General features: G+C 41.5%; 2 protein-coding genes and 1 long non-coding RNA gene across 4 annotated transcripts in view; 1 reads left to right on the top strand and 2 right to left on the bottom strand.

Annotated features, from left to right (window-relative positions):
- Window positions 1-26,231, top strand: part of LOC146577711 (NACHT, LRR and PYD domains-containing protein 12-like) — a 179,747-nt gene that overhangs the window by 117,808 nt on the left and 35,708 nt on the right. The window lies entirely within an intron of this gene.
- On the bottom strand, window positions 18,314-22,588 carry LOC146577714 (uncharacterized). Its single transcript, XR_014891419.1, has 2 exons — window positions 22,439-22,588; window positions 18,314-19,635 (listed from the first exon to the last, which is right to left on the bottom strand). It is a non-coding gene; the product is annotated as an uncharacterized LOC146577714 (long non-coding RNA).
- On the bottom strand, window positions 22,608-25,077 carry LOC146577713 (mitogen-activated protein kinase kinase kinase kinase 2-like). 2 transcript variants are annotated; one of them, XM_085268411.1, is made up of 8 exons: window positions 24,951-25,077; window positions 24,748-24,871; window positions 24,530-24,588; window positions 24,342-24,445; window positions 23,068-23,205; window positions 22,908-22,979; window positions 22,746-22,832; window positions 22,608-22,663 (listed from the first exon to the last, which is right to left on the bottom strand). In XM_085268411.1, the coding sequence occupies exons 1-5, from the start codon at window positions 24,976-24,978 to the stop codon at window positions 23,155-23,157; spliced, it is 366 nt and encodes a 121-aa protein (XP_085124537.1). In that variant the 5' UTR covers window positions 24,979-25,077; the 3' UTR covers window positions 22,608-22,663; window positions 22,746-22,832; window positions 22,908-22,979; window positions 23,068-23,154. The 2 variants fall into 2 exon arrangements, with proteins under 2 accessions (XP_085124537.1, XP_085124536.1); XM_085268410.1 differs by having other exon boundaries at window positions 22,908-23,205.

The following is a 26,231-nucleotide window of genomic DNA, read 5'->3' as shown; positions in this document are numbered from 1 at the left end:
CTCCCAGCCCATTGTTCCTTCAGTCGGCTGGTTTCTCTGACTGAAAACGCTACGTCCAGAAGAACAGAATCAACTTTTGGAGATTTACTTCCCTGATGATTGAGCACGCATCAAGACCTTTTAATCAGGCCAACAAATATCTTGTACTCAATTTTAGCAGCAGCCATTGTGACACTGATGATAAAACTTGTGTAAAAGTGCGAAGCTGTAAAAAAGTAATTATAAAAAAGCGTTTTTGTAGCTGAATGTTACTGGATAGCTGTTTCATCTGTAACACATCAAAATAACCTGCTAAGGTTTAATAGGCTATAAGGAACACACTCACTTCCTGAGCCCTGGGCAATAAGAGACGTTTTGTGTTTTATGATTTATTGATATGTTTGATCCTTTCTGACCTGCGTTAATGAAGCAGTCATTAGAGCACCATGTCCGCTAGAATAGTTCTGTAGTTTGATGCTTGAGTCGTTGCAGACTTGTTGAAACTCCCTCACCCGTCAAAGCAGCATCTTTGTTATTCGAGTCCAGCAGATGGCAGTGTTTCACTGTCTGACGGCTGTCTGAAGCTTCAGCTGGATTATCCGTTTTCATGTTTGATTAGAGGTTTGTGTGTGTGTGTGTGTGTGTGTGTGGGTTTTTAGCCACGAGTTGTCCACGATAAAGCATATTGAATGGTCTGTCTAATATTGTTAGAATTCTCCTTTGGGTTAGTTTCATTACTCAATCGGGACATTTATTTGGAAAAAGAAAAAAAGAGGGGAAAAAAAGAAAAAAAAAGAAAAGAATTAAAAATAAATAAATCCTCATAGTTTACATTTACAAATATCAATACTGAATGTTACGTCCCTCTGCAGCTTCTAATCGTCTCAGTGTTTTCAGCTGGTGCTAATTGGCCACACCTAGTCAGGTGTGGATAAAAGCATACCTGAGGCAAGCTTCCCAGCAGTGCACTAGTCTTTGCCTTGGTGGCACCAGCCATTTTAGCCAACCTGGTTTTCCATTTTAGGATGAAACCTCTTCTCACCCACACTCTGCTATTCATCTCTGTTTTTATGTTGCGGCTTTTGAGCCGGGTCGTAACATGAGTATAATCACACTGGAAGTACCAGCATCAGGAATGTGGTTTCTTCTTTTTGGATCTATAATATTTAGTCTGGTTAGTTATTGTTACTGTAACCAGTGCAAAATCTGCTCTGATGACTCAACGTTAATGTTTGAGCCCCTGAGCGCTAAAAGAAGTGTTTTGTAAAGTATTAAAACTACCTTTAATGGAAGGAAAAACGGATCACTGCTTCCTATAAGAGTTGGTTTTCTCTGTGTGTGTAGCCACTCTGTGCCTGGTGGACTTGGCTGGCAGTGAGCGAATGGTGAAGAGCCAGTCTCAGGGTGACCGTTTCAAAGAGATGACCGCCATCAACAGCTCACTGTCCAACCTGGGCGTCGTTATCGCCGCTCTGGCCAAAAAGGTCTGCAGCTGCAGTTTCTGTAGTCTTAGATGTCACACCTGCTTTCTTTACATTTACAGTATTAATGATTTTTTTGGCCTTTGTGTTCCAGGAGACTTACGTAGCTTACAGGAACTCGAAGCTCACGTACCTCCTTCAGGGATGTTTGGGGGGGAAACGGCAAAACGTGAGTTTGTTGACATCACAAATCTTTATAATGACGACACATAAAACTGAAGGAATTTATCCCCAAAAAATATTTAACAGCGTTTGATCTCATCACTTCAGATTGTGACTGTTTATTCTTTGGCACTAATTTTGGATGTCTTTATTTGCAGCTTGATGTTTGTTAACATTGCTCCGGAGCCCGACAGCTTTGGGGAAACTCTGAACTCATTGAGGTTTGCCAGCAAGGTCAGTGCAGTCTTGTTTCCAGTGTTCATTGGACAGAGTACATTAATGATGTCCTTACATCAGCTGTTTATGGTAAACCAAAGCCATACTCCATATCCATTTTAATACCTTGGTGTGTAATTCATACTCACATTTTGTCTGAAGAGTAGGGATGTTCCTGGCGTCTTATTTACTAGTCGACTAATCGAGGGGGAAATAATTAGACTAACCAACTAATGTAAAACTAAGGAACATTCAGATATTGAGTTGATTTTCAGAACTGATTAATAGAAACTGTCAAACTAGACGCAGAGGTATCTTAAACCATTTATCACATTCTGTTAAATACAAATGAAAATGCATTACTACAAAAGATGTTCTATTAAAATATGACAATCATTTGAGAATCTAAAAGTACGTCTAAGTGTGGCGAGAATGATTCAGGTAATACATTATACAGCTGTTTTCTAGTCAGGTTGTGGGGGCAGCAGGAAGGACCACTCCTGACCACAGCTGATAGATGTAAACTGGCTAGCATGACCAAGGATGCTGGGGCCTCCTACTGGTAGGACGTGCCCAGCTGGAACAGCCTCCTGGCCAAGGTGGCTGTCACCTTTTGATGTGAAGGAGTAGTGACTCTACTCTGAGCCCCTCCCCCATTGACTTAACTGCTCTCCTAAAGGAGAGGTTTTCCACCTCTCAGGAAACTAATTTCCTCTGCGTGTATCTGCGATCTCAGTGTTAACAAGAAGATCAGGGTAGATTAATAGATTTATGGTGTTTCTCAACAACAGTGCACCATCTGGTGGTAGATCGCTGCCTAACATTTAGAACACAATGTACCAGCATTGGGCATCAATTAAAATGTTAACAATTAGATTGAACGACTGGTAAGTCTGATACAGACTAGTGACAATTAGTCGACTAGTCACATAAATCCCTGATAGAGCCCACAGAAGTGGCCTGCACCATGTGCGTGGCTTGCTTTGCAGTTTAACCACCAAAACACTCGTCTGCAGTGGAATTTCTTTGAGCTAATCGATTCATTTATTTCATTTCTTCTTCTAATTAATGTGGAAAATGGTGGCAAAGGTGGCTGAAATGAGTGATTCCTAGAGTTACATGTCAGTTTACAGCATAGGGATTAAGTTTACAGTATAAATACCACTGAATTGTACAAGGATTTGAAGTTTCACTGTAACTTTAACATTTTTGACAATTTTGTTTTGTTTTCTCCCCCACAGGTGAACGACTGCGTCATCAGGACAGCGACTGCCAACAAAAAGTAGAATTATTAAAAAAAAAACCTGAGTTTTCTACTTTTTAGGTTCATCTCAGGTTTCCACGCTGAGTTGGTCATGACAGTTGCCATGTGTGATGGCATGCCACACATGGTAAGCTCCACACCTCACCACCCGTTGATTCACTTTAGTTTAATTTACAGTCACTACTTTAAAATATTCCATTTATTGTTCAATATCGTTTCTTTATTAAATGTATTCATTTTTCCATCACACCTTCCAATGTTTATATGGCGTGCACACATATTAACCTTGCAAGGTCAAAGCTCTGTTTTATGTTATATTAATACATCTTTGTTTGAGTTACCTGGGGGTTGGTGTCTCCTCCTGTCTGGCAAAGGGCTGGGAGACCTGAAGTACTACTGACAGCCTAATTGGATTGCACCACATGCAGGTGAACGACTGCGTCATCAGGACAACAAAGTAGAAATTATTAAAAGAGAAACTTTTATATATGTGCGTTTAAAGCAGGGTGTCAGTTTTTTCTGTTTTTTTTCCACATATGTTGGATTATGTTTCTATATATATACCTTGTAAAGGGTATTTTAAATTAATGAAAATGAATAAATATGATTGTTTCTTTTACCTGTTTCGATGTCTGCCATATCATTAGTATGTTTCGTGGGAATTAAATGTTTATTTAACATGTACGCTATTACATTTACTCTACAAATAAAACCAAATTTAAAGGCTGTTGCATTTTATTGCCTTTTTTCTTTCCTTTTCTTAAAGTTATGAAGGCATCTTGGATGCCATTTCAGTGAGTGGGGGTTAATGCCCCACACTCTTTTCTGTCACTGCTTTGAATGCACAGACTGGTCTTAATGTTGATCTTTGTAATCTTCAGTGTTACGACCCGGCTCAAAAGCCGCAACATAAAAACAGAGATGAATAGCAGAGTGTGGGTGAGAAGAGGTTTCATCCTAAAATGGAAAACCAGGTTGGCTAAAATGGCTGGTGCCACCAAGGCAAAGACTAGTGCACTGCCGGGAAGCTTGCCTCAGGTATGCTTTTATCCACACCTGACTAGGTGTGGCCAATTAGCACCAGCTGAAAACACTGAGACGATTAGAAGCTGCAGAGGGACGTAACCCCTCCTCCCTTAAAAGGGTTCCTCTAGGACCCCTAAACAAATTAAAAGTTCCTCTGAAGCAAGTTGGCATCTTTAAGCATGGATGCCCCTACATGAGGATCTGAAGTTGCCACACTGAACACACAAAAAGTAACATGTGACCAACACAAGAGCACAACAGTCAAACCCAAAATGATTACCTGACCTGCTACAACACAAAACCAAAAGTACACTAAAAACAACAAATCCCTTACTTTCCCTACCCTAGTCTTCAGTGGTGTACCAGGCTCGAGGCAACTTTAAACGCGAACTCGAGAGCAGGCAGCAGACCAGAGATATAGTCTCCTACCAAACTCTGAAGCGTACCCCCACCCAGGATAGCCACCAAACACAAACTAAAACAATAAAGCAAAACAACAAACAAGTGCTTCGATGGAAGGGCAGCACAGTCACCCAGCTGAAACACACTAAAGGGAGTTTGCTCAATTACACTGAACACCATCACTCATGTAAGTGTCACAGAAATGGCTTATGTATAAAGAAGTTTAATAGATGGTTCCAGCAGTTAAAATGTTCTTGCTTGTACGTTTCTGTGGCCAATATTGTAAGGGTGTGTTTATCTTGTCAGAAAGAACAAGTTTTGTTACACCGCTATTATCGCGAGGTTTGGGCGTGATAGTATAGGCTGTGAGCCCACGTTTAATAATCACGCTAAGGAGTCCAGCGAGCTATCTGCAAAGGCCTGGTTAGTCTACCAGCGGTACAAGGTATTTGTCATTTGCCATAACTGTATTGTGATATTGTAAAAATTTGTAATGTATGGTGTTCTAATTATTTTATGTTTTAATTTAGAATGCACAAGACTGTAAAGTTATTCTTCTAGGACCTCCGAAGTGGCAGGCGGCCACGAGGTAATTTTCGTTGTTAAAGCACAAGTGTTAATTTTGATAGACTGAAGCGCTTAAAGTCTTTGTGTTTTATGTTTGTAGTTTTCACGGCGTTCAATAAATGCAGCGAAGCGCCCGTCTTGAAGAAGCCGTGCCTGTGTTGTCATTTCGGAGTTACAGTGAAAACTCGCCCTAGCCAGCGCCGGTGAGAAGCTAATTACGAAGACGGCAGCTGCAGAGAGCGACGGTGAACTGGAGCGACACAAGAGGGCGCCATTGCATAAGCTCACCGTTCTCAAGCAGCCAAGCACAGCGGCAACAACGTTGTACAACTGGAGTAAGGTGGAAATTAATAAGGGACAGTGTTAAATGTAGAATAATAGTGGTTTAAGTCAAGTTTAAAGAGCCACAATAAGTTTCTATAATACATTTGTCAAAGTTTATTTATTTCTACTGTACTTCAAGGTGATGCTTTGTAGTTTGGTGAATAGTTCTGTGTGCTTGCTTAAGGTCAAAGTTTGAGTGAAGTTTACAAGGTCCTTTAAGAAAAGGTGCACTTAAAGTATACAGTATTTGAAATCTGAACACAGTGCGCTTAATGACATTTAACTAGACTCCCGAGATGGTTGACAAAGATCTCGAAGAGCACCATGCTGTATCACTTACCGAAGTGGAAGAAAATGATGATGAACAAATTACAGAACTACAGACTGTTCGTAAAAGTGAAAGAGTAAGAACACTAACAGAAAAGGGTAAAGAGCTTCAAGAGAAGAAACTCAAAGGCCTCCAACACAGATATGCTGTTGTTTTTGAAAAATGGAGATATGAAGCAAGATTGAGCAAAGTAATATTAAGAAATGAAGTTTCCGAGAGTGAATTGAATGAGCTCATCAACAATGTAAATGTTGCCTGCAAAGATGTACAAACCATTTATGAACAAATACGGCAAACACAAACTCCTGATGCAGATGAAAGACGCAAAGTGGATGCATGTACGTCACTTTCCTTGTTCATTGTCAGAAGAGCTGAAAAACACTTACAAGGAGACCTTGCAGATGGTGATGAAGAGCCATGGCCAGACATTGGATCGTGCTTAGGATCTGAAAGTACTAAATCAAGGTCAAAATCACGAAGGTCTAAAAGTGGTTCAAGCCAGTCATACTCACAAACAATTAAAAGAATAGAAGCAGAGGCTGAGGCAGCTGCGTGTCAGGAAATATTAGCAGTAATGGAGGATCAAGAAAGGGAAGCAGCTGAACTAAAAAAGTTGGAACTTGAAAACTTGGAAAGGCAACAAACAATGGAGGAGCAGCGCAGAAAGATTGAACGCTTGGAAGAGGTTAAAAAATTTAATGCTGCAAGAGCTAAAGTAAAGGTTTATGCAGAAGCTGAAAGTATTTCAGAAAGTCGTAGTTTAGTGCGCAGTATCAAAACTGAGAGCGAAACCTCAGCAATCCCTGCTCCACCACAAGTTCCCTCTCAAGCTCCAAATACAATCCAAGCCCATAATGCCACAAACCCTGCATTTGTTCCACATACTCCCACAGTCATAAACCAAGCCCAACAAAACCCTGGTGTGCAACCTAAGGGCACCACAGGCCAAGCAGGAAACGCATCAAGTCCGCCATTTATCCCTAAAGCAACACAAGCTGCTGCTTCAGCAACTCATCCACAGCCAAACTTGGATCTAGTCGGCATACTAGCAGACGCAATAAGTGCTAATCGTCTTCCAACTCCGGAACCTGCACTGTTCACTGGTGACCCTTTAAAGTTCAAGGACTGGCAGTTGTCATTTGAGACCTTGATTGAAAGAAAAAACATTCCAAAGAACGAAAGACTCTATTATCTCAGGAAGTACCTTGGTGGACCCGCAAAGAGAGTGGTTGAAGGATTTCTCCTAGTGGGCACAGATGAAGCGTATGATGCAGCTTGGGAAGTGCTGGAAAGGCGCTTTGGAGATCTGTTCACTATAGGAAAATGCTTCAGAGACAAACTTCACAGTTGGCCTAAAATAAGCTCCAAGGATGGAAGTGAGTTGAGAGAGTTTGCCGACTTCCTTAGAAGTTGTGAAGCTGCGATGTCACACATAAAGACATTAGAGGTTCTCAATGACTGTATGGAAATTCAGAAACTCTTGCTGAAACTTCCTGACTGGTTGACAACAAGATGGAATCGCGCAGCGATGAAAATAAGAAAAACCCTTAATGGAGAATATCCATCATTTCACATGTTTACGGACTTTGTATCCACTGAAGCAGACCTAGCATGTGACCCCATAGCTTCAATGCAAGCACTCAAGGGTTTGGAAATCAGTAAACCCAAACACTCACGCAGCCAAGTCGTTCAAGCTAAAACATTAACCGCAACTTCAAGTCACTTAACCACCTCAAGTCACATAAATCCCATGACCTGCCTTTACTGCAAAAGAAATGGTCACACACTGGATAAATGCTTCAAATTCATGGAAAAATCAGTCCAGGATCGTATCAAGTTTGTACAAGCAGAAAGGCTGTGTTTTGGATGTTTAAAGGGGGGACATCATTCTAAGAAGTGTGATAAAAGGAATACGTGTGAGAAATGCCAGAAGAAGCATCCCACGTGTCTGCATGATGACAAGTTTGTGGAGCGTAAAAGGATAATGCCTGCACCGAATGATAACTCTCAAGACAAGGACGAAGGAGATGAACCAGCAACCGCAATCTCTAATAGAGTAACTCAAGTAACTTCGAGCACACTGACATCCTCCATTCTACCTGTCTGGGTTTCATCAAAAAATCACCCAGACAGAGAAGTTCTAGTGTATGCCCTCCTCGATTCTCAGAGCGATACATCCTTTATCTTGGATGAAGTAGCCCAGGGTCTCGACACAGATAAGAGTAAGGCTCATCTAAGACTATCGACCATGTCCGCCAAGTCAACAGTCATACCATGTGAGAAACTGGTAAATCTTCAAGTTAGAGGCTACAAGCAGGAAAAGAGAATTACATTGCCACCGGTCTATACAAGAGAATTCATCCCTGTGAACAGATCACACATCCCGACGTCTGAAACTGCTTTGAATTGGCCTCACCTCGAAAGGCTGGCAGATAGGTTACCTCCAATGCTTGAATGCGAAGTTGGTCTGCTTCTCGGCTATAACTGTCAGCAAGCCCTTCTTCCACGGGCAGTCATTGCAGGTGAGGAGAATCAGCCTTACGCACAGCTAACTGATCTCGGCTGGAGCATAGTTGGTTGTACGTCTCAAGTTCAAAATCACAATGATGATATTGGCATAAGCCACAGAATCATTGTTCGAGAAGTTACTCCTGCAGTACAACAAGCAGTTGAACTCAGGCAAGAAGTGCATTTTGTATGCAGAACTCAAGTGAAGGAAGTGGGTCCAGCTGATGTAATAAAGGCTTTGGGATCTGATTTCTCTGAGCATGAAACAGATGACAATCCAGTCTCTCAGGAAGACATTTTGTTCATGTCAAAGGTGACTAAAGGCATAAGGCAAAAGGAAAACGGTCACTATGAACTCCCATTGCCACTCAAAACCGACGACCCGAATCTTCCAAACAACAAACAATGTGCTGAGCATAGACTGTCGTCGTTGGAACGTCGGCTCAGAAGAGATGAGAAATACTATGAGGATTACGTCAAGTTCATGGACGACATCATAACCCGTGGAGACGCAGAGAAGGTCCCAGAGCAAGAACTGGATAAGGAGGCAGCATGGTATATACCACACCATGGAGTATACCACCCCCACAAACCTGAGAAGATACGTGTGGTTTTTGATTGTTCGGCCCGTTTCCAGGGGACATCTCTTAACGATCACCTTCTGACTGGACCAGATCTTACCAACGCACTGATTGGAGTGTTATGTCGATTCAGAAAGGGCCCCATCGCCATCATGTGTGACGTGGAGAGGATGTTCCACCAATTCCACGTCATCAAGGAGCATCAAGACTATTTGAGGTTTCTTTGGTGGGACAAAGGCGATTTAAACTCTGAGCCTTCAGTGTACAGGATGAGAGTGCATCTTTTTGGAGCAGCTTCATCTCCCGGATGCTGCAATTTCGGACTCAAACATATTGCTTCTCAAGGTAGAAACAGATTCAGCGAAAAGACTATTGAGTTCATCCAAAGAGGTTTTTACGTCGATGACGGACTCGCTAGTGTGACATCAACAGTCGAAGCCATACAGTTGGTAAACGAGTCAAGGGCACTTTGTAAAACAGGCAACCTACATCTGCATAAGTTTGTGTCAAACGACAAAGAAGTGCTTGCAGCTATTCCCCAAGAGGAACAAGCTAAAGCCAAAGACCAGGACATGGCTCTTGGAGAACTCCACATTGAACGTGCACTTGGAGTGCAATGGTGCATAGAGGCAGATGAATTCCAATTCAGAGTCCAAGTTAAAGACAACCCATTGACAAGGAGAGGGGTGCTCTCGATTGTTGCTTCAGTCTTTGACCCCCTTGGGTTCGTTGCCCCATTCATATTAATTGGAAAGCAGATACTCCAAACATTGTGCAAGGACAAAGTTAATTGGGACGAGGATCTCCCAGATCACATTCTACCACAATGGGAAGCATGGTTGCGAGACCTGCCCAAGTTGGCAGCTCTGAAGATCCCACGAAGCTACTCGCAAGATGCGGACATTGTGCAGTACGAATTGCACAGTTTCTCGGATGCGAGCCTCAGTGGTTATGGCGCATGTTCATATCTCAGAGCAAAAGGTAGAGAAGGACAGGTCAGTTGTGCACTCGTCATGGGTAAGGCAAGAGTAACGCCCATTAAGCAAACAACCATCCCAAGGCTCGAACTGTCATCGGCCGTGACTTCAGTTCGCATTGCAGATGTGATCAAACGAGAACTAGACATCCAAAATCTACAGGAATATTATTGGACAGATTCACAAGTCGTATTAGCATACATAAATAATGATGCTAAAAGATTTCACACATTTGTCGCCAATCGAATTCAACGAATAAGACAAAGCACAAGTCCTGGGAAATGGCAGCACGTCAGCTCAGAGGAAAATCCAGCTGATCAGGCCTCAAGAGGTTTAAATGCTACTCAGCTGAAAGATTCAAACTGGTTGAAAGGTCCCGATTTTCTTTGGAAACAAGAGCTTCCAGTCAAAGAGGAAATGGTGGGAGAGGTTGAAGAAATGGATCCTGAAGTCCGTAAAGGCTATACGCACACTGTACATTCGAAGGAAGCAAACCCAGTGCTAGAGCGTTTAAAGAAGTTCTCCAGTTGGTCGAGAGCTATCAAGGCCATTGCCAGGCTCAGGCGATTCATCAAAGAGTACAAGGGTGTTCAACGAAGAACGAACAAAGTGACAGATCTTGAAGAAAGAAAAGACACAGAATTATTCATCATCAAGCTAGTGCAAAGAGACATCTTTACTGAGGAAATACAGAAGATCAGATCTCAAGGAGAAAATTCTCTGCACAAGCGCAGCAGACTAAAGCAGTTGAATGCCTTTTTGGACAAGTCGGATGTTCTCAGGGTAGGAGGAAGATTATCTCAATCAACTTTACACTATGATGTAAAACATCCTGCAATTCTCCCCAAGGAGTCCCATGTGTCAGCCCTCCTCGTCAAACACTACCATGAAGGTGTACATCACCAGGGAAGAGGGATGACAATAAATGAATTGCGGGCAAATGGGATATGGATTTTAGGATGTGGGAGTGTTGTTTCTTCACACATTTACCATTGTGTTAAGTGCAGAAGATACAGAAAGGCTACAAATGTCCAACAGATGTCAGATTTGCCAGAAGTGAGAACAGAAACAGCACCTCCTTTCACGTATTGTGGCGTCGACTGTTTCGGGCCATTCATGGTAAAGGAAGGAAGAAAGGAAGTCAAAAGGTATGGACTACTGTTCACGTGTTTATGTTCACGAGCTGTGCACATTGAAACACTAGATGACTTATCGACAGATGCCTTCATGAACGCTCTTCGAGTTCTGATAGCCATAAGAGGTCCTGTCCGGCAATTAAGATGCGACCAAGGGACAAACTTTATGGGCGCCAAAAGAGAACTTTTGGAGCTAATGAAGGATATGGATCAAGAACCACAAAGAGCTATGGGTTGTGAATTTGTGGTGAACGTTCCGGCAGCTAGCCACATGGGGGGCGCCTGGGAACGTCAAATTCGGACAGTACGAAGTGTACTGACAGCGATGCTGGACAAGTTCTCAAACAGACTCGATACAGCTAGTCTAAGAACACTGCTTTACGAGACAATGGCCATCATTAACAGCAGACCTTTAAGTGTTGAGTATCTCAATGATCCCTTGGGACCAGAGCCACTAACTCCCAATCACATATTAACGATGAAATCTTCGGTTATTCTTCCACCTCCAGGAGAGTTTTGCAGAGAGGATTTGTACTTGAACAAAAGATGGAAAAGAGTACAATTTCTGGCAAATGAGTTTTGGCAAAGGTGGAGGCGAGAGTATCTGTTAAATCTCCAGCGGCGACAGAAGTGGCAGAACGTCTCACGAAACCTGCGAGTAAATGACATTGTGATACTGCAGGATGATAATGCTCCAAGATGTAAATGGAAACTTGCTCTAATAGTAGAGGCTATAGAGAGCTCAGATGGCAAGGTTCGAAAGGTGAAGCTCAAGACCAGTGAAACTACCTTTGACGGGGGGAAACCACGGACAAGGCTGATATATCTGGAAAGACCTGTTCACAAGTTAGTGACTTTACTGGAGACTGACATGCAAAGTGAAACAGACTCTAATGTTGACACTCATTAGAAAATCACATTGCAAACAATGAGTGATTTTGGTGGGAGTGTAAGTGTCACAGAAATGGCTTATGTATAAAGAAGTTTAATAGATGGTTCCAGCAGTTAAAATGTTCTTGCTTGTACGTTTCTGTGGCCAATATTGTAAGGGTGTGTTTATCTTGTCAGAAAGAACAAGTTTTGTTACACCGCTATTATCGCGAGGTTTGGGCGTGATAGTATAGGCTGTGAGCCCACGTTTAATAATCACGCTAAGGAGTCCAGCGAGCTATCTGCAAAGGCCTGGTTAGTCTACCAGCGGTACAAGGTATTTGTCATTTGCCATAACTGTATTGTGATATTGTAAAAATTTGTAATGTATGGTGTTCTAATTATTTTATGTTTTAATTTAGAATGCACAAGACTGTAAAGTTATTCTTCTAGGACCTCCGAAGTGGCAGGCGGCCACGAGGTAATTTTCGTTGTTAAAGCACAAGTGTTAATTTTGATAGACTGAAGCGCTTAAAGTCTTTGTGTTTTATGTTTGTAGTTTTCACGGCGTTCAATAAATGCAGCGAAGCGCCCGTCTTGAAGAAGCCGTGCCTGTGTTGTCATTTCGGAGTTACAACTCACCCACTTAAAAGCAAAACAAACTGACATTCAGTCTCCACTAAAATGTCCAAAGATCCCGGACGAGCCACCACTTATGTTATGTATAGTGTGATTTGGCCATCTGAACATGCTACCTATATAAATCCCAGCAGGAAGCATGTTTTAATAGTGTGATTGGGTCATCTGAACATGCTACCTATATAAATCCCAGCAGGAAGCATGTTTTAATAGTGTGATTGGGTCATCTGAACACCCTACCTATATAAATCCCAGCAGGAAGCATGTTTTAATAGTGTGATTGGGCCATCTGAACATGCTACCTATATAAATCCCAGCAGGAAGCATGTTTTAATAGTGTGATTTGGCCATCTGAACACGCTACCTATATAAATCCCAGCAGGAAGCATGTTTTAATAGTGTGATTTGGCCATCTGAACATGCTACCTATATAAATCCCAGCAGGAAGCATGTTTTAATAGTGTGATTGGGCCATCTGAACACGCTACCTATATAAATCCCAGCAGGAAGCATGTTTTAATAGTGTGATTTGGCCATCTGAACACGCTACCTATATAAATCCCAGCAGGAAGCATGTTTTAATAGTGTGATTGGGTCATCTGAACACGCTACCTATATAAATCCCAGCAGGAAGCATGTTTTAATAGTGTGATTGGGTCATCTGAACATGCTACCTATATAAATCCCAGCAGGAAGCATGTTTTAATAGTGTGATTGGGTCATCTGAACACGCTACCTATATAAATCCCAGCAGGAAGCATGTTTTAATAGTGTGATTTGGTCATCTGAACACGCTACCTATATAAATCCCAGCAGGAAGCATGTTTTAATAGTGTGATTGGGTCATCTGAACATGCTACCTATTTAAATCCCAGCAGGAAGCATGTTTTAATAGTGTGATTGGGTCATCTGAACATGCTACCTATTTAAATCCCAGCAGGAAGCATGTTTTAATAGTGTGATTGGGTCATCTGAACACGCTACCTATATAAATCCCAGCAGGAAGCATGTTTTAATAGTGTGATTGGGTCATCTGAACACGCTACCTATATAAATCCCAGCAGGAAGCATGTTTTAATAGTGTGATTGGGTCATCTGAACACGCTACCTATATAAATCCCAGCAGGAAGCATGTTTTAATAGTGTGATTGGGCCATCTGAACATGCTACCTATATAAATCCCAGCAGGAAGCATGTTTTAATAGTGTGATTGGGTCATCTGAACACGCTACCTATACAACGGAGCCATTAACCACGTAAGGTAGCATATTCTGATAAGTTAGCACGGATTGATAGACAAGACTATAAATTTACGCTACGGTAGGATGTTTTGACAGAACACCTTTTCTCGTCGCCAACATTTTTCTTTTGTTAAGCTTACTGTTATCAAGGCATGGTAAATGAACAGTAAACCTTGCCTGATGACTAATCTTCCCGTTTCCCTCTCATTGATTTATTTGGGTTGTCATGGCAGAAGTATTAAACAATGCCTTTTATTAGAACATAAGCATTTAAATGCAGTAATTGTATTTGAATTAGTTAAATATGAGTGGGCAACTCTGACCATGACAAGACTGCATTTGCTCTAAAGAATTAATAAAAAATTTAGACATATTGTTGTCATTATTTTTACTCTTCAATTTTATGTGTTTTTTCTTTAAGATGGTATCAGAAGTTGCTCCTCCACCATGAAAAAAAACATCTGCATATATTCTTTCACTACATCCACGATTCTCCTCTGTGGTCTTCCTCATTCATCCTGTTTGGAGCTTAATGTTCAACATCCTTTATCTGTTAAAATTACAGAAGGAGAAGAAAATAATCATCAGAGCAGGAATCATGATAAATGATAAATAGATTACCAGCACATACAAACATAACACTTGCATAATTTCTCTGATAACGCTGCATTGGATGGGTTTATTAACTGTGGGCTGAAATTGTACTACAGTCTGCTGGTGAGGAACTTTTTTGAGTGTTGAATAAAATGTCCTCCACAATCTGTATATGAATTGTCATTAAAACCACAGAGATTCTTACTTATAAAGGAAAGAAAAGTGGGACAAAGCCCATCAACATATAGTGTATATTTTCTGAAACATTACAAAGATGCAGGTAATTCTGGGTTCACCTGAATTACAGATTAGACTGGTGGACAAACAGAGATGTTGTGTACAACTGGTGACAGCATCAGTGACAACAAATTAATCAGCGAGGCTGGAAGCAGAATTAGGAGGCGTCAGAGTCAGCGAGGGTCAGAGATCGACGAACAAATTGCCCACCTTCATGGATAATGCATCCCCCTCAGAAGGATTCAAAATTAGGCCACGAAGAACAGTTCAGGAAACCTATTTTGTTTCGTCTGTGAAACTGTATAAATAAAATGTAAATTATGTTAAAGGCAAACACATTTGTAAGCCATAAGAAACAAACATGCTTTGCAATATACCTTCAAACATCTGTATAGATTTGATACATTATTTATTAACTGAATTTGCTAACATGTCTTACATAGTGAGTGTGTCACGGCTGCCGAGGCGAGCCGTGCGGAATAAATGAGGATCCAATCACAGGCAGTCGTGGAGAAGTGAAGGTGATTTATTGAACACAAAAAGAATGTGGACAAACAGCAAACGGGGCTCGAACTAAACTAAACTGGGAAACAACTAAACTACAGAGCACAATCCTGATTGAAAACGAGCAGAGGAGAATGACAATGAAAAGCAAGGAGAAGGCACGGTGGATACACTGAGTAATACAGACGAACCGGCAACATGCAGGAGAACACACAGGGCTTAAATACACACACACCAGTAATCAGGGGATGAGAGACAGGAGGGCAACACAGCTGGGAGAAATCAGAGCTGATGGGACAGGGGAAATGTAAACTGAACATACTCACATCAGACAGAGACCTTCACAATAAAACAGGAAACTCAGACACGGGGAACCAAACAAGACACAGATCTAAACAGACAGCTTCACAAACAGATGGGGTGACACCATAGACAGACAGAGACACAGACTCAAAGGCAGACCGAATATCACACATAGAACTCAAACAATAATAATAATCATCATCATCATAATAAACTAGAAAATGATAACTAAAAGCACTGGGTCACTGACCCAGGACCATGACAGAGTGTTTCTTTTACTGATGATATTTCAGTGATATGTATTTTTTATGACTAAATAATGCTCTATCGAACACCTGGCAATAACAGCAGGTGTGGCAATTTTGTAATTTGTTGTTTAAATTTGATATTATTGTAGGCAGTATATTTTCTTAGCCTTTGTCATACTCATGCTTAACTCTCTCAGGCTCAAATTAAGTTTTTGTTGCTAATGCACAAAAGAATACCTGCAGTGGTACTTCTGAGTAAAAAACTCATGAAATATGTATGTGGGGTGATCAGGTTGTTAGCTTTTAACTGTTGCATATCTGCAATGCCTGCCTTGAGAGGGTTAACAAAGCAATCTCAGAAACCGTACAGTAATCTTGGGTGTGTGGGGGTCACCCAGAGTCAGAATCTAGTGAGATATCAGTGTCACCTCTTACAGTTTTCCTGTAATCTGAGCTCAAATATGAGAAAATATAGAGTACAGTACAGTAAATTGGGTAAATTTTACTGTTAATTTTCTCTGAATCGTACAGTAATTTGGGCTGTGGATCACAGGGTGGAGTGGAAAAAGTGGAAAAGTGGAGATGAACCAAAACTGGGAGTGGATTGTGAAGTACAATAGTGTCAGGACCAGAGTTGGTCAAGTTACTTGAAAAAAGTAATCAGTAACTAATTACTGATTACTTCCCCCAAAAAGTAATCCTGTTACTTTACTGATTACTTATTTTCAAAAGTAATTAATTACTTAGTTACTTTTTAAAAACACGATTTACAACCTGAATAGGTGATAAAGCGATAGACCTTTCAGCCCAATTCTACTTTTTCTGCATAATTCATCATATAAAATGTAATCAAATGGAAAAGTCTCTCTTTTTAAAACTTGTTTAATTAGTTTTAATCTTTTAACTTTATGCATCAAGCAAAAATTGAATTATATGTAACATTCTCTGACTGGAAGAAATTTGTTTAATATTTAAACTTATTTTCTGCCCATTCCAGCACATAAAATAAAATATTTTTTGTGTTTACACTCACTCTTTCAAATAGATGCAAGTAAAACACAGCAGAAAATAAATAAAATCAAAGACTAGCGGTCCTTTGGCTCTATTTTCACCTGTAAAGCAGGAGTAGGGTAGGCGGAGGTTTACCCTGGTGCAGGTGTGCCGCGGTCAGTTGAAGAATCCGCGAGTTTCTCTGTGACTTTCCCATTACGTCGTAGCGCACTCGGTGCTTGCTTGGAAGTTTAGGGGGTTTTTTCGCCGTAAAAAGAAGTTTTCTTCCCACGCACAACGGACACTAATGTTTTTGTCACTTTTTATGGAATCAAACTCAAAGTAAGGTCAGTACTTCCACGCTTTAAACGCTGCACGCTCATACTCTCTCCCGCACTCGATATATTATCCATTGTTGATCTGCACACAGCTGTTGTCACGGACGTTGCACTTGCTTACGTCACTGTCATGAGACATTCTCGCAAAAAAATCACTGTTTTAGTAACGCAGCGTTCCTACGGGAAAGTAACGGTAATCTAATTATCGTTTTTGCAATAGTAATCCCTTACTTTACTTGTTACTTGAAAAAAGTAATCGGATTACAAGTAACGCGTTACTGCCCATCTCTGGTCAGGACACAAAAGACTGCATTTCTAAGCCAGTCGGCACCCGTACCGTAATATGCATAAGAATAGTGCAACAACATTTTAGGTGCGGCTGGCTTGACTGTGTGGTCGTAAGTGAGGGCTCACTTGACCGCGGTCAAATATGGTGCTGGAGAAACAAACTACAGAGAACTTCGTAAAGAGAGTATTGAGTGTTTTGGCGATGTAAATGGACTGGTTCTTATATAGTACTCAAAGCACTTTAAAGGACTTGCCTCATTCAGGTGTACGCAAGCACTTTTCTCTGTAAGCACTTTCTGTGTAATGTTCACACACATTCGGAGAGCAACTCTGCGTTGGTATCTTGCCCAGGGATATTTGGCATGCAGACGGGGATTGAAGCACCTTCCTCTACTACCTGAGCAAAGCCACCCCATGTTCGTCTGTGCACAGATTTCTTTCAATACAGTATTATCACAATTGTGCAAAAATACAGGCATGAAAGCTTAAAGTGCGCGATCACAATAAAGGTGACGCTCAGAGACTGACTGAGTGATCTGAGAACTCATCAGCGCTCATCACTGCCTTCACTTACTTGCTGCTATGGGTGCAGGAATAACATAGTTATGCAGTTATCTGGGACTCTCCACCATTTGACCTTAGAACTGAAGAAGCTTCTCGGATGAGAGGTGAAACGTCTTCAAGTAACTTAAAGAAGTCCAGACGCTTTTCTTTACAAGCTCCTTTGACCAGTTATGCAGTTACTTTCTCAGTCTGCTAGAGCCTCCACTTGAACGCAAGAACCTTCATTTATCTTCTCAAACGGAATTCAAAATGTTTTTTACAAATTGAAGGATTAAGATATAAATCGCAGAAGCATCGATCCACACATTCAAAGAAGAACAACCCAACAAACTCTTCATAAAACTCCAAGAGATATGAAAATCTTTATTTCTGTCTATTCTGTGTTGTTAATAACATCACATCTTCACATAGTAGCAAAAACATATTAAACAAACATTAATCTCAACATGCATACTGTACTTCAAGTTTCTCTCATGGAAAGGCCAGTGTTACTTTTATAGTATCCTTTCCATAAATATCGTAAATATCTTTACCCATGTAGTGGAATTATTTTATTTTTTCATTTTAGTTAACAAGTATAATGTGACCACATTCACTTTTTATCAGGACAAGCTACACCACCACGGTGGTTAGCATACAATAACACTGCCTTGTTCTCAAAGCTTCTTGCTAACTGTACTTTTTTCTGAGATGTTCTCTTTAAGTAAGGATACTGAAAGTGTAAGCAGTGTATACGGTCACATCACGTGCTTAAGGTTGTGTTAGCACTGATAATTCCTTCACAGTTCTTTAAAGATGCTGAAGTCATCATATCAGCTGTAAATGCAGTGCTGCTGCTGTCCTTACGCTATACTTTCAAGCATCACACTTTCTTACTGACCAGTTTATTTCCACTTTTTATGCTCTAGTATGGTGTGACTGAATGAAGTCAGCAAACCAAATTCTGTCCATCTGAGGATGAGAAAAAACTTGCATGAAATGGGAAGAATGAGATGAAGATGGCTCCTATGCTTTAGACGTGGCACTGTTTCTGCCATTGTAAGTACGCTAATGCTTGAAAGATCCATTAAAAGTCTGACACTTCACTCTTCAGCTGGAGCGTCCATCAAGTTTTACATTCCAGGTTTCCTCGTTGGGATTACGACTCAGACGATGATGTGAAAAATTAGTTATTACATTAAACCCATAAGATCAACACTGGCAAAAAAGCCGTGCACTTCACAGAGCAGCTTTCTATGGCCGAGCAGCTCCTGCAGGTGTAAGGTGTAGGTGTCACAGCACTCTGGTCCAAAGAGGTTATGTGCAGCATGCAGACAGAAAATGGCTTTACAGAATATGACTGAATGTTGAGGCACCAAAACACACTCAGTCTGCCCCTCAGTCTGATCAAGAAGAAAACCTGACTGAGCGCTTCATAACATCAGTACGATGATGTCTCAGAGGCCATGTTCAGGTTATTCTCCCGTCCACACTGAGCGGGCGGATCAGTGGAGTCTGCATTAGCTTTAACAGAAAGGTCTGATTTAAGCAGGTAAGCTGAATAGACAAGAAAAGCTAGAAAGCTTTATCAACTATAACCCCAGCGAGGACCTTGACAGGTGTCTTGTGTACAGGTGAAGGCTGGACAGTCAGCAGGATACCTTCCTAACATTTGTCATTCCCAGCATTGAACCGTTTCCTGGCACAGCCTCAGTGAAACAGAGCATCGTTTCCACCCCACAGTTACAGACAGGCTGTGCTTTTCTTTGGTAACACCGTCGAATGAGCCCCGTGTCCTCTCTCAGTAGCTGCTTTCGTGTCCTGTCAGGATGTACAGGCTGCTCAGTGCTGACGGGTCATCAGTCGGTGTGCTCTGAAGGATGATGTCTCTGCACAGTGTCAGCAAATGAGAAGGAGATGAGTTGTAAAGGAGAACCAGAGAAAGGCAGTACTAACCTAAAGCCAGTGCCTCCACCTGCTTCTACTCCTCCCACCTCTAGTACTAACACTACTCTACTGATACTACAACCACTGTAGTTTGACTTTAATGCTACACACTGGTACAGTACTGGTACACTTACTGGAGTTTTACTCCTGTTCCTGCTCATCACCACGCCTACTACTTTTTTAAACTTTATGATAAGTGTGAACATTTACACAACAGCATACAAACAAGTTTAAAGTAGAAAAAAGGAAGCAAAGAGCTGAGAAATACATAAAACATAACACAGAAGAAAAAGAAACCTTTGCAGGGATTCCTTCTACACCCAGTTTGAGTAAAAACTAACTGAAACACAAGGAAAGAAGATAAGATCAACTAAATAAGGGTTGTATAATAATACTTAGTACTGGCAGCCACCAGCGCCAAGCCTCAGCCTCCCAGTAGACACACCTATGGTACTGTTAGATTATAATATTATTTTATGCCATGTTATACCCCTAATTAAAGATTGTGAATTATTATGTAGTTTTAGTTTGCATTATTCTCCTGAATTAGAAGAAGCTGACAACTATTGCATTAGTTAAACTGATTTGCATTACATTAGACTGCTGATTTATTGTGGATGAATGATATTGTTTTATGATGCATAATACTGCTGCAGAAAGTCATCGCCTTATTTGTCTGATTAGAAGAGAACAGAGCATGCTGGAGTTTTCTGCCCCAACTCAGCAGGAGCAGATAAACGGGGAGCCAAGGTCGTAGCTTAGGCGCCGTGTGAGAGAAAAGCATGTGAATGTTTAGGCTTTTATGATAAGGTGGAGGCACCAGAGGCTATAAGAGTTTGAGCAATGCTCCACCATTTTGAGATCTGAGGCTGTCTGCATCAGTGTCCATCTCCCACGCGTGTGATCATCATCGTTTGACTTAACCCGACCGGACCAGTGTTGTTATTGTGATTTTTCTCTTGTCTCCATCCCCAGTATTTTGAACCTTAACAGTACCGATTTAAAATCCTACATGTCTTTGTTCTCAGGTTATCACGTTCACAAACTTTGGTGTCCACGCTATTTGCCTGCCAGGCTGACAATGATTTAGATCACAGAAACATTTTTAAGCTGTTATTCCTGGTTTCACAGTGGAAAACTCCGGGTAACGTCCATTATCTTTGCTCCTGTATAAGACTTTCCTGAATGCTGAGGTTTGGTCTTCCACATGAAATTCAGTACTTTTGTTTCAGTTTCATTAATGATGCATTGATTTTGGACATCGATGTAATACATATGTGATACACGACAGTCTTTGAGTCCGTCCTTCTCATATATAATCCCACTGTTTTTGCACTTCAGATGATTCCAGTAATGACTGATTTAAAAAAGAAAAGTGAAATATTTCTAATGAACTCACCACGATTCTTATTACAAACTTCATTAAGAGCTGCTGGATCAACAGGGGTGTCCTGGATTTGTTAGTAATATAATATAGTAATATATTATTATTAGTTTTAATTATTTAGTCAAAAATCAATTCCAGACTGCTCTGAGCAACATGCTGCAGCGAGAGTCCTGACAGGGACTAGAAACAGAACATTTATTGGCTCCCTGTTTTATCCAGAATAAAAGATTCAAAATCCTCACATAAAAGGTTTTGAATAATCAGCCCCTGTCTTATCTTAATGACCTTATAGTACCATATCACCCCATTAGAGCACTTCGTTCCAAGTATTTAAAAGTAAAATGGGAGCCAGACCCTTCGGTTTCCAGGCCCCTCTTGGTAAATGGTAAATGGACCGGTTCTTATATAGTGGTTTTCTACTCTGAGCACTCAAAGCTTGCCTCATTCACCCGTTCACACCCATTCATACTCTGACGGATGCACCGAAGAGCAACTTTCATGCAGGATATCTGGCATGTAGACGGGGAGTAGGTGACCTGCTCCCCCACCTGAACTACAGCCACCACTTCTGTGGAACCAGCTTCCAGTTTGGGTTTGGGAGACAGACACCCTCTCTACTTTTAACATTAGGCTTCAAACTTTCCTTTCTTCCCTGAATCCTCCCTTAGTTAGCCTAAGTCTAGGCTGCTGGCGGGTTCCCGTGATGCACCAAGTGTTTCTTCTTCAGTCGCCCTTTTCACTCACTATCTGTTTAAACACCTCTCTGCATTCAATCATTAGTTGAGAATATTCTCTGGCTCTCTTCCCCAGATTGTCTTTGTCCCATCTTCCTCCTCTCACCCCCCCAACCAATCGCAGCAGATGCCCGCCCCTCCCCCAGCCTGGTTCAGGTTTTCACCTGCTAAAAGGGAGTTTTTCACCTTTGTGCACCATAATTGCAGGGCCTTTACCTTACAATATACAGTGTCTTGAAGTGACTATTGTTGTGATTTGGCACTAGAATAAAGAAAATTAGCACTAAGGAAAGTAGTTTTCTGTACAAAGTGTCAGGTAGACAGTAGTTGGTAACTTTAATGGCTGTTTTTCTTTGGAGGGCTGCATGCAAACACATAGGCTGCATTTCCTAAATCCTTGGATCTGAGTAACCAACAGAACAAACACTCTAGTGTGACTCCTGCTTTAATGCTACCATTAATGCTAGCAGTATTCATGCTACTTCCACATGCTACTCTGAAAATCACTTCCAGGTCTATTAACAATAGTATCAAGAAAAATACTATCCTGATTACTTCTGATGTACTAGGATTACTAGTTTCTCACAGTGATTGATAGCTCTTGTCAGCATACAGTTAACATACCTGTTTGTTCCCAGAACTCTGAACACACGACTCTCATCTGTAATTTCTTGTGTTACCTGCACATAAAGTGAAAATTCACATGTGTAATGACTTAGAACTAATATGATAAGCACATGATACGAGCTCAGCCAACGTTGGATGAATTTACTAGTTCATCACCTCATCTGAAACTCCTCCCTTTGAGGCCATGCTTCCAGAACGCCAGCACACTATCCTGCAAGCAGACTGACAGAACAGGAGGTGTCACTCAGCTTTCAGGACACACATCAGCTCTCATTCACTTTGTTTGTCACATCATCATTTCTACCTAGTGTTTCAATGGGGAAGTCAAAGACTATTTCTGCAGCCAGCTGTCTGGATGGAAGTCCTTGCAGGTTCACGATCTTTACAGTTCCTGTCCAAACAGTACACAGATTGAGAATGAGCATGAAAGACATTTGAAGGATTCACAATATGCGAGGGGACTTACTTTCCAAGGTGATGAGAACAGTGTCTCGGTCCAGCTGGGTTACCTGCACGACTCTGAGTGCTCCACTATCTCCTGATGCACGGAAAGAAGGAAGCTTGTTGCAACAAGTTGAAGCTTGAAGCTTCAGGAAGTCAGCAGAGACACGCAGAAACGGTCCTACCTGGCACTGGAACAGGAGCGCCGTTCAGCTCTATAATATCAAACCTGAGCTGTTGGCCGGTTGGTGGTTTATCATTACTACAGTCTCTCACTCCAACACACAGCTGAGAAGAGAATCTGGGAGTCTGATGGCGAGTTGCTGTGAAACAGTCACCAAGGAAAACAAAAAAAACTAAATAAATTCTCATGGATGGTTAAGTGATGCTTGTTAAACCTGAGCTGAACCTGTTCATACAACCGTCAAAAACAGCACAACAGAATTCTTGTATGATTATTAAATCTTGAGATTAAAGATAAACCGATGCCATCCACCCATCCATCCATCCATCCATCCACCCACCCATCCATCCATCCACCCGTCCATCCGTCCAGCCGTCCATCCATTCATCCATCCATCCATCCATCCATCCATCCATCCATCCACCCGTCCATCCATCCATCCACCCGTCCACCCATCCGTCCATCCATCCATCCACCCACCCACCCATCCCTCCATCCATCCATCCATCCATCCATCCATCCATCCATCCATCCATCCATCCATCCAGCCGTCCATCCATCCACCCGTCGATCCATCCATCCATCCATCCATCCATCCATCCATCCATCCATCCATCCACCCGTCCATCCATCCATCCATCCATCCATCCATCCATCCATCCATCCATCCATCCATCCACCCGTCCATCCATCCTTCCATCCATCCATCCATCCATCCATCCATCCCCTAACTGCACGTCTTTGGACTGATGCCACTTTTCCATAATGTTGTGGCACAGGCGTGTTTCCAAGCAGCTCTGTGTTAGGACTGCAGACAGGCTTAACACAGAGCTCTGTTCTCACAGTACATACATTATCGTTATGAAATGTGCGAGACATTCACAAAAAAACTGTCAATTATCTGTGCTATGTGATCTAATGGTGCATGCTGGTGTTGAACTGTGTGCTGATAACACTGTTCCTGTAGCACAGAAAACACATGGTAACCATTCAGTTACACGAGCTTGGACCCAGAGAAGGTGCTGTTGGTGTTTTTGGACGGCGTTTATACAACGTTTCTTTTATTTAGTCTCTAAAATCTTGTTGGGCTTGAATAAAAAGTATGCATATGTTATTAAAAAAATCAATTACATTCTTCAGCTTCAGATTTTGATATGCTGTCTGTCTACTTTTATGTAATCCAGGTCTAATGGCTGGTTTGCATTGTGGAAATAGGGTTAGAGTTAGAAAGGAAGACATTTATTCAGGTGGCAAGTTCGACATATCTGTACAAACCTTTAGATGCATGAACTTTTGAAGAGGCTCATACCACAAGAGTAAAACCAGGCCAGATGGGACAGCCCCGCACAGATATGTACTATCTGTGTATGGGTTTCTTGCTGAAACAGAGAGAGCAGGACTAAGTGTCTGCAGTTGTTCTCCGTGAACAAACAGACTGACCAGAGTAACTCGGCATTGCTTACCTACACTGCACCTCCTACAACCTTTAGTGTCAGGAATCTTTACAGATATGGTAAACTTTCTGTGGCCAACAGAGAATATCCAGGTCAGAACAAGCAGACAAAATTGGGTTTACAGTATCCTCCTTCCTCAAAATCAAGTGGTAGCATCATACATGACATTATTAACACTGCTGCACCTACAGCTCCTGTTTCCCTGCATCTGTGATGGCGTGTCGTACCTGAGACTGATCCGCTCAGTGAGGCGGTTGGTGCTGAGCGACAGGCTGCTGTGTTTCTTGTGCAGATGTCCTTTCTGTTCAAACAGAGCTGGCAGGCTGTGCGAGTAAAGCTGGGCCGACTTGCCTGCAGGATGGAGCCTTTTTAGAGCAGCATATTATCGAGTGGACACAATGTTCTCCGTTTGTGTCACGCTGTTTGTTACCTGATACGGACATCAGCACATTGTTCATAACATATAGCCATATACATCGCTGAGGGAGGAGCTGTGGGGAAAAGACAAGCAGTTCACTGAGACTTCAAACATCCAGCTTCAGTCATCAGACTGTTCCAGAAACATCTGTTAAGGTTCGAAATCTTGGAGGGAGAGTACAAACCACCCTTGGTCCAGAAGCTCTTGGTCAAACAATGATTTTAATGAACACACGTGTGGGAAGATACTCTGTACGCCGACAGCAAGTGATCTCCGACTTAATCAAAGCATAAACAGATATTTTATAGCATCAGGGTTTGATTTACTGACGCCCCTTCATGCGTCACAGATACATTTTATACATAGATCAGATCAACACCACAATGGCTTTTCACCCAGAAGATCATCTTCTATTTTCATGGCTGGTACTTTCCGTTCTTGTCTTAAAGTAAATTGTTCCTCTTTCTTGCCGAGACAACAAGGACGGTTCCTCTTTTACCGAGACACTTTTGCAGTTACAACCAGACATGACTAATCTCTCCTCTAAATAAATTTAACTCATGTGTGTGTGTCACGACCTCACATGCTCTTTCTCAATTCACCTGTTGCACTTCTGACCTTTCACCAGACCAGAAGCTCACTGAGACTATGTGTATGTCTTCTACTAAATAAATGTTTTAATCAAGAACCCCTACTAAAAGCTTAATACAAGAATATGAACATATAAAAGATATTAAAATGAACTGTTGTGTAAGCATGTACTGCAATTCCTTCTATGTTCTAGTTTTCCCTCAGCATGGATCATCTAGACACTCTCACTAGATGAAGCTTAAGACCATTAATGAACCTGAACATCAACTCAAATAAGCACAGATATGCATTGTGTATAAAATAGTCATAACTGCTTAAGGCCTTCTTAAAGCTATCTGTTACATTGTTAAAGCCTCGTCTTAGCCTGCTGCTCAAAATAACTTCCACTTCTGCAAAACTCTCCAAGCCTGTTTCCTGTCCTGTTACTTTTAGCCTTTCTGAAAGACACACACTGTTCAACCCCTGAATGCAATATAAACTCCAGATTATATTATTAATGCAATGGTAATGATGACAATTATTTAACAATAGCAGTAAAATAATTTCCCTGCTCCACACATCATTTCCTGGTTTTCAGTGCTCCTCCTTTCATCAGGAGCTGCACTCCTTACTCAGGTTTTTCAGGGTGATGCGATTAATGACTTGCACTTTTTTGTTATTACTTGCATTTTTACACAATGCTCTTCTACTCTGACTGACACT

Source organism: Mchenga conophoros, linkage group LG3 (genome assembly GCF_057382185.1).
Source record: "Mchenga conophoros isolate Kocher_MC1m ecotype Shallow Benthic linkage group LG3, M_conophoros_male_GT1.1, whole genome shotgun sequence".
NCBI lineage: Eukaryota > Metazoa > Chordata > Actinopteri > Cichliformes > Cichlidae > Mchenga > Mchenga conophoros.
This window is presented reverse-complemented; position numbering and strand designations above follow the sequence as displayed.

Excerpts from the sequence above, each read along its gene's own strand:
- LOC146577713 (XM_085268410.1), bottom strand. The coding sequence starts at position 24,978 with ATGAACAATGTGCTGATGTCCGTATCAG. Across the intron at positions 24,872-24,950 it reads TGTGCTGATGTCCGTATCAG|GCAAGTCGGCCCAGCTTTAC; the intron begins GTAACAAACAGC and ends TCCATCCTGCAG. Across the intron at positions 24,589-24,747 it reads ACTGAGCGGATCAGTCTCAG|AAAGTTTACCATATCTGTAA; the intron begins GTACGACACGCC and ends TGTTGGCCACAG.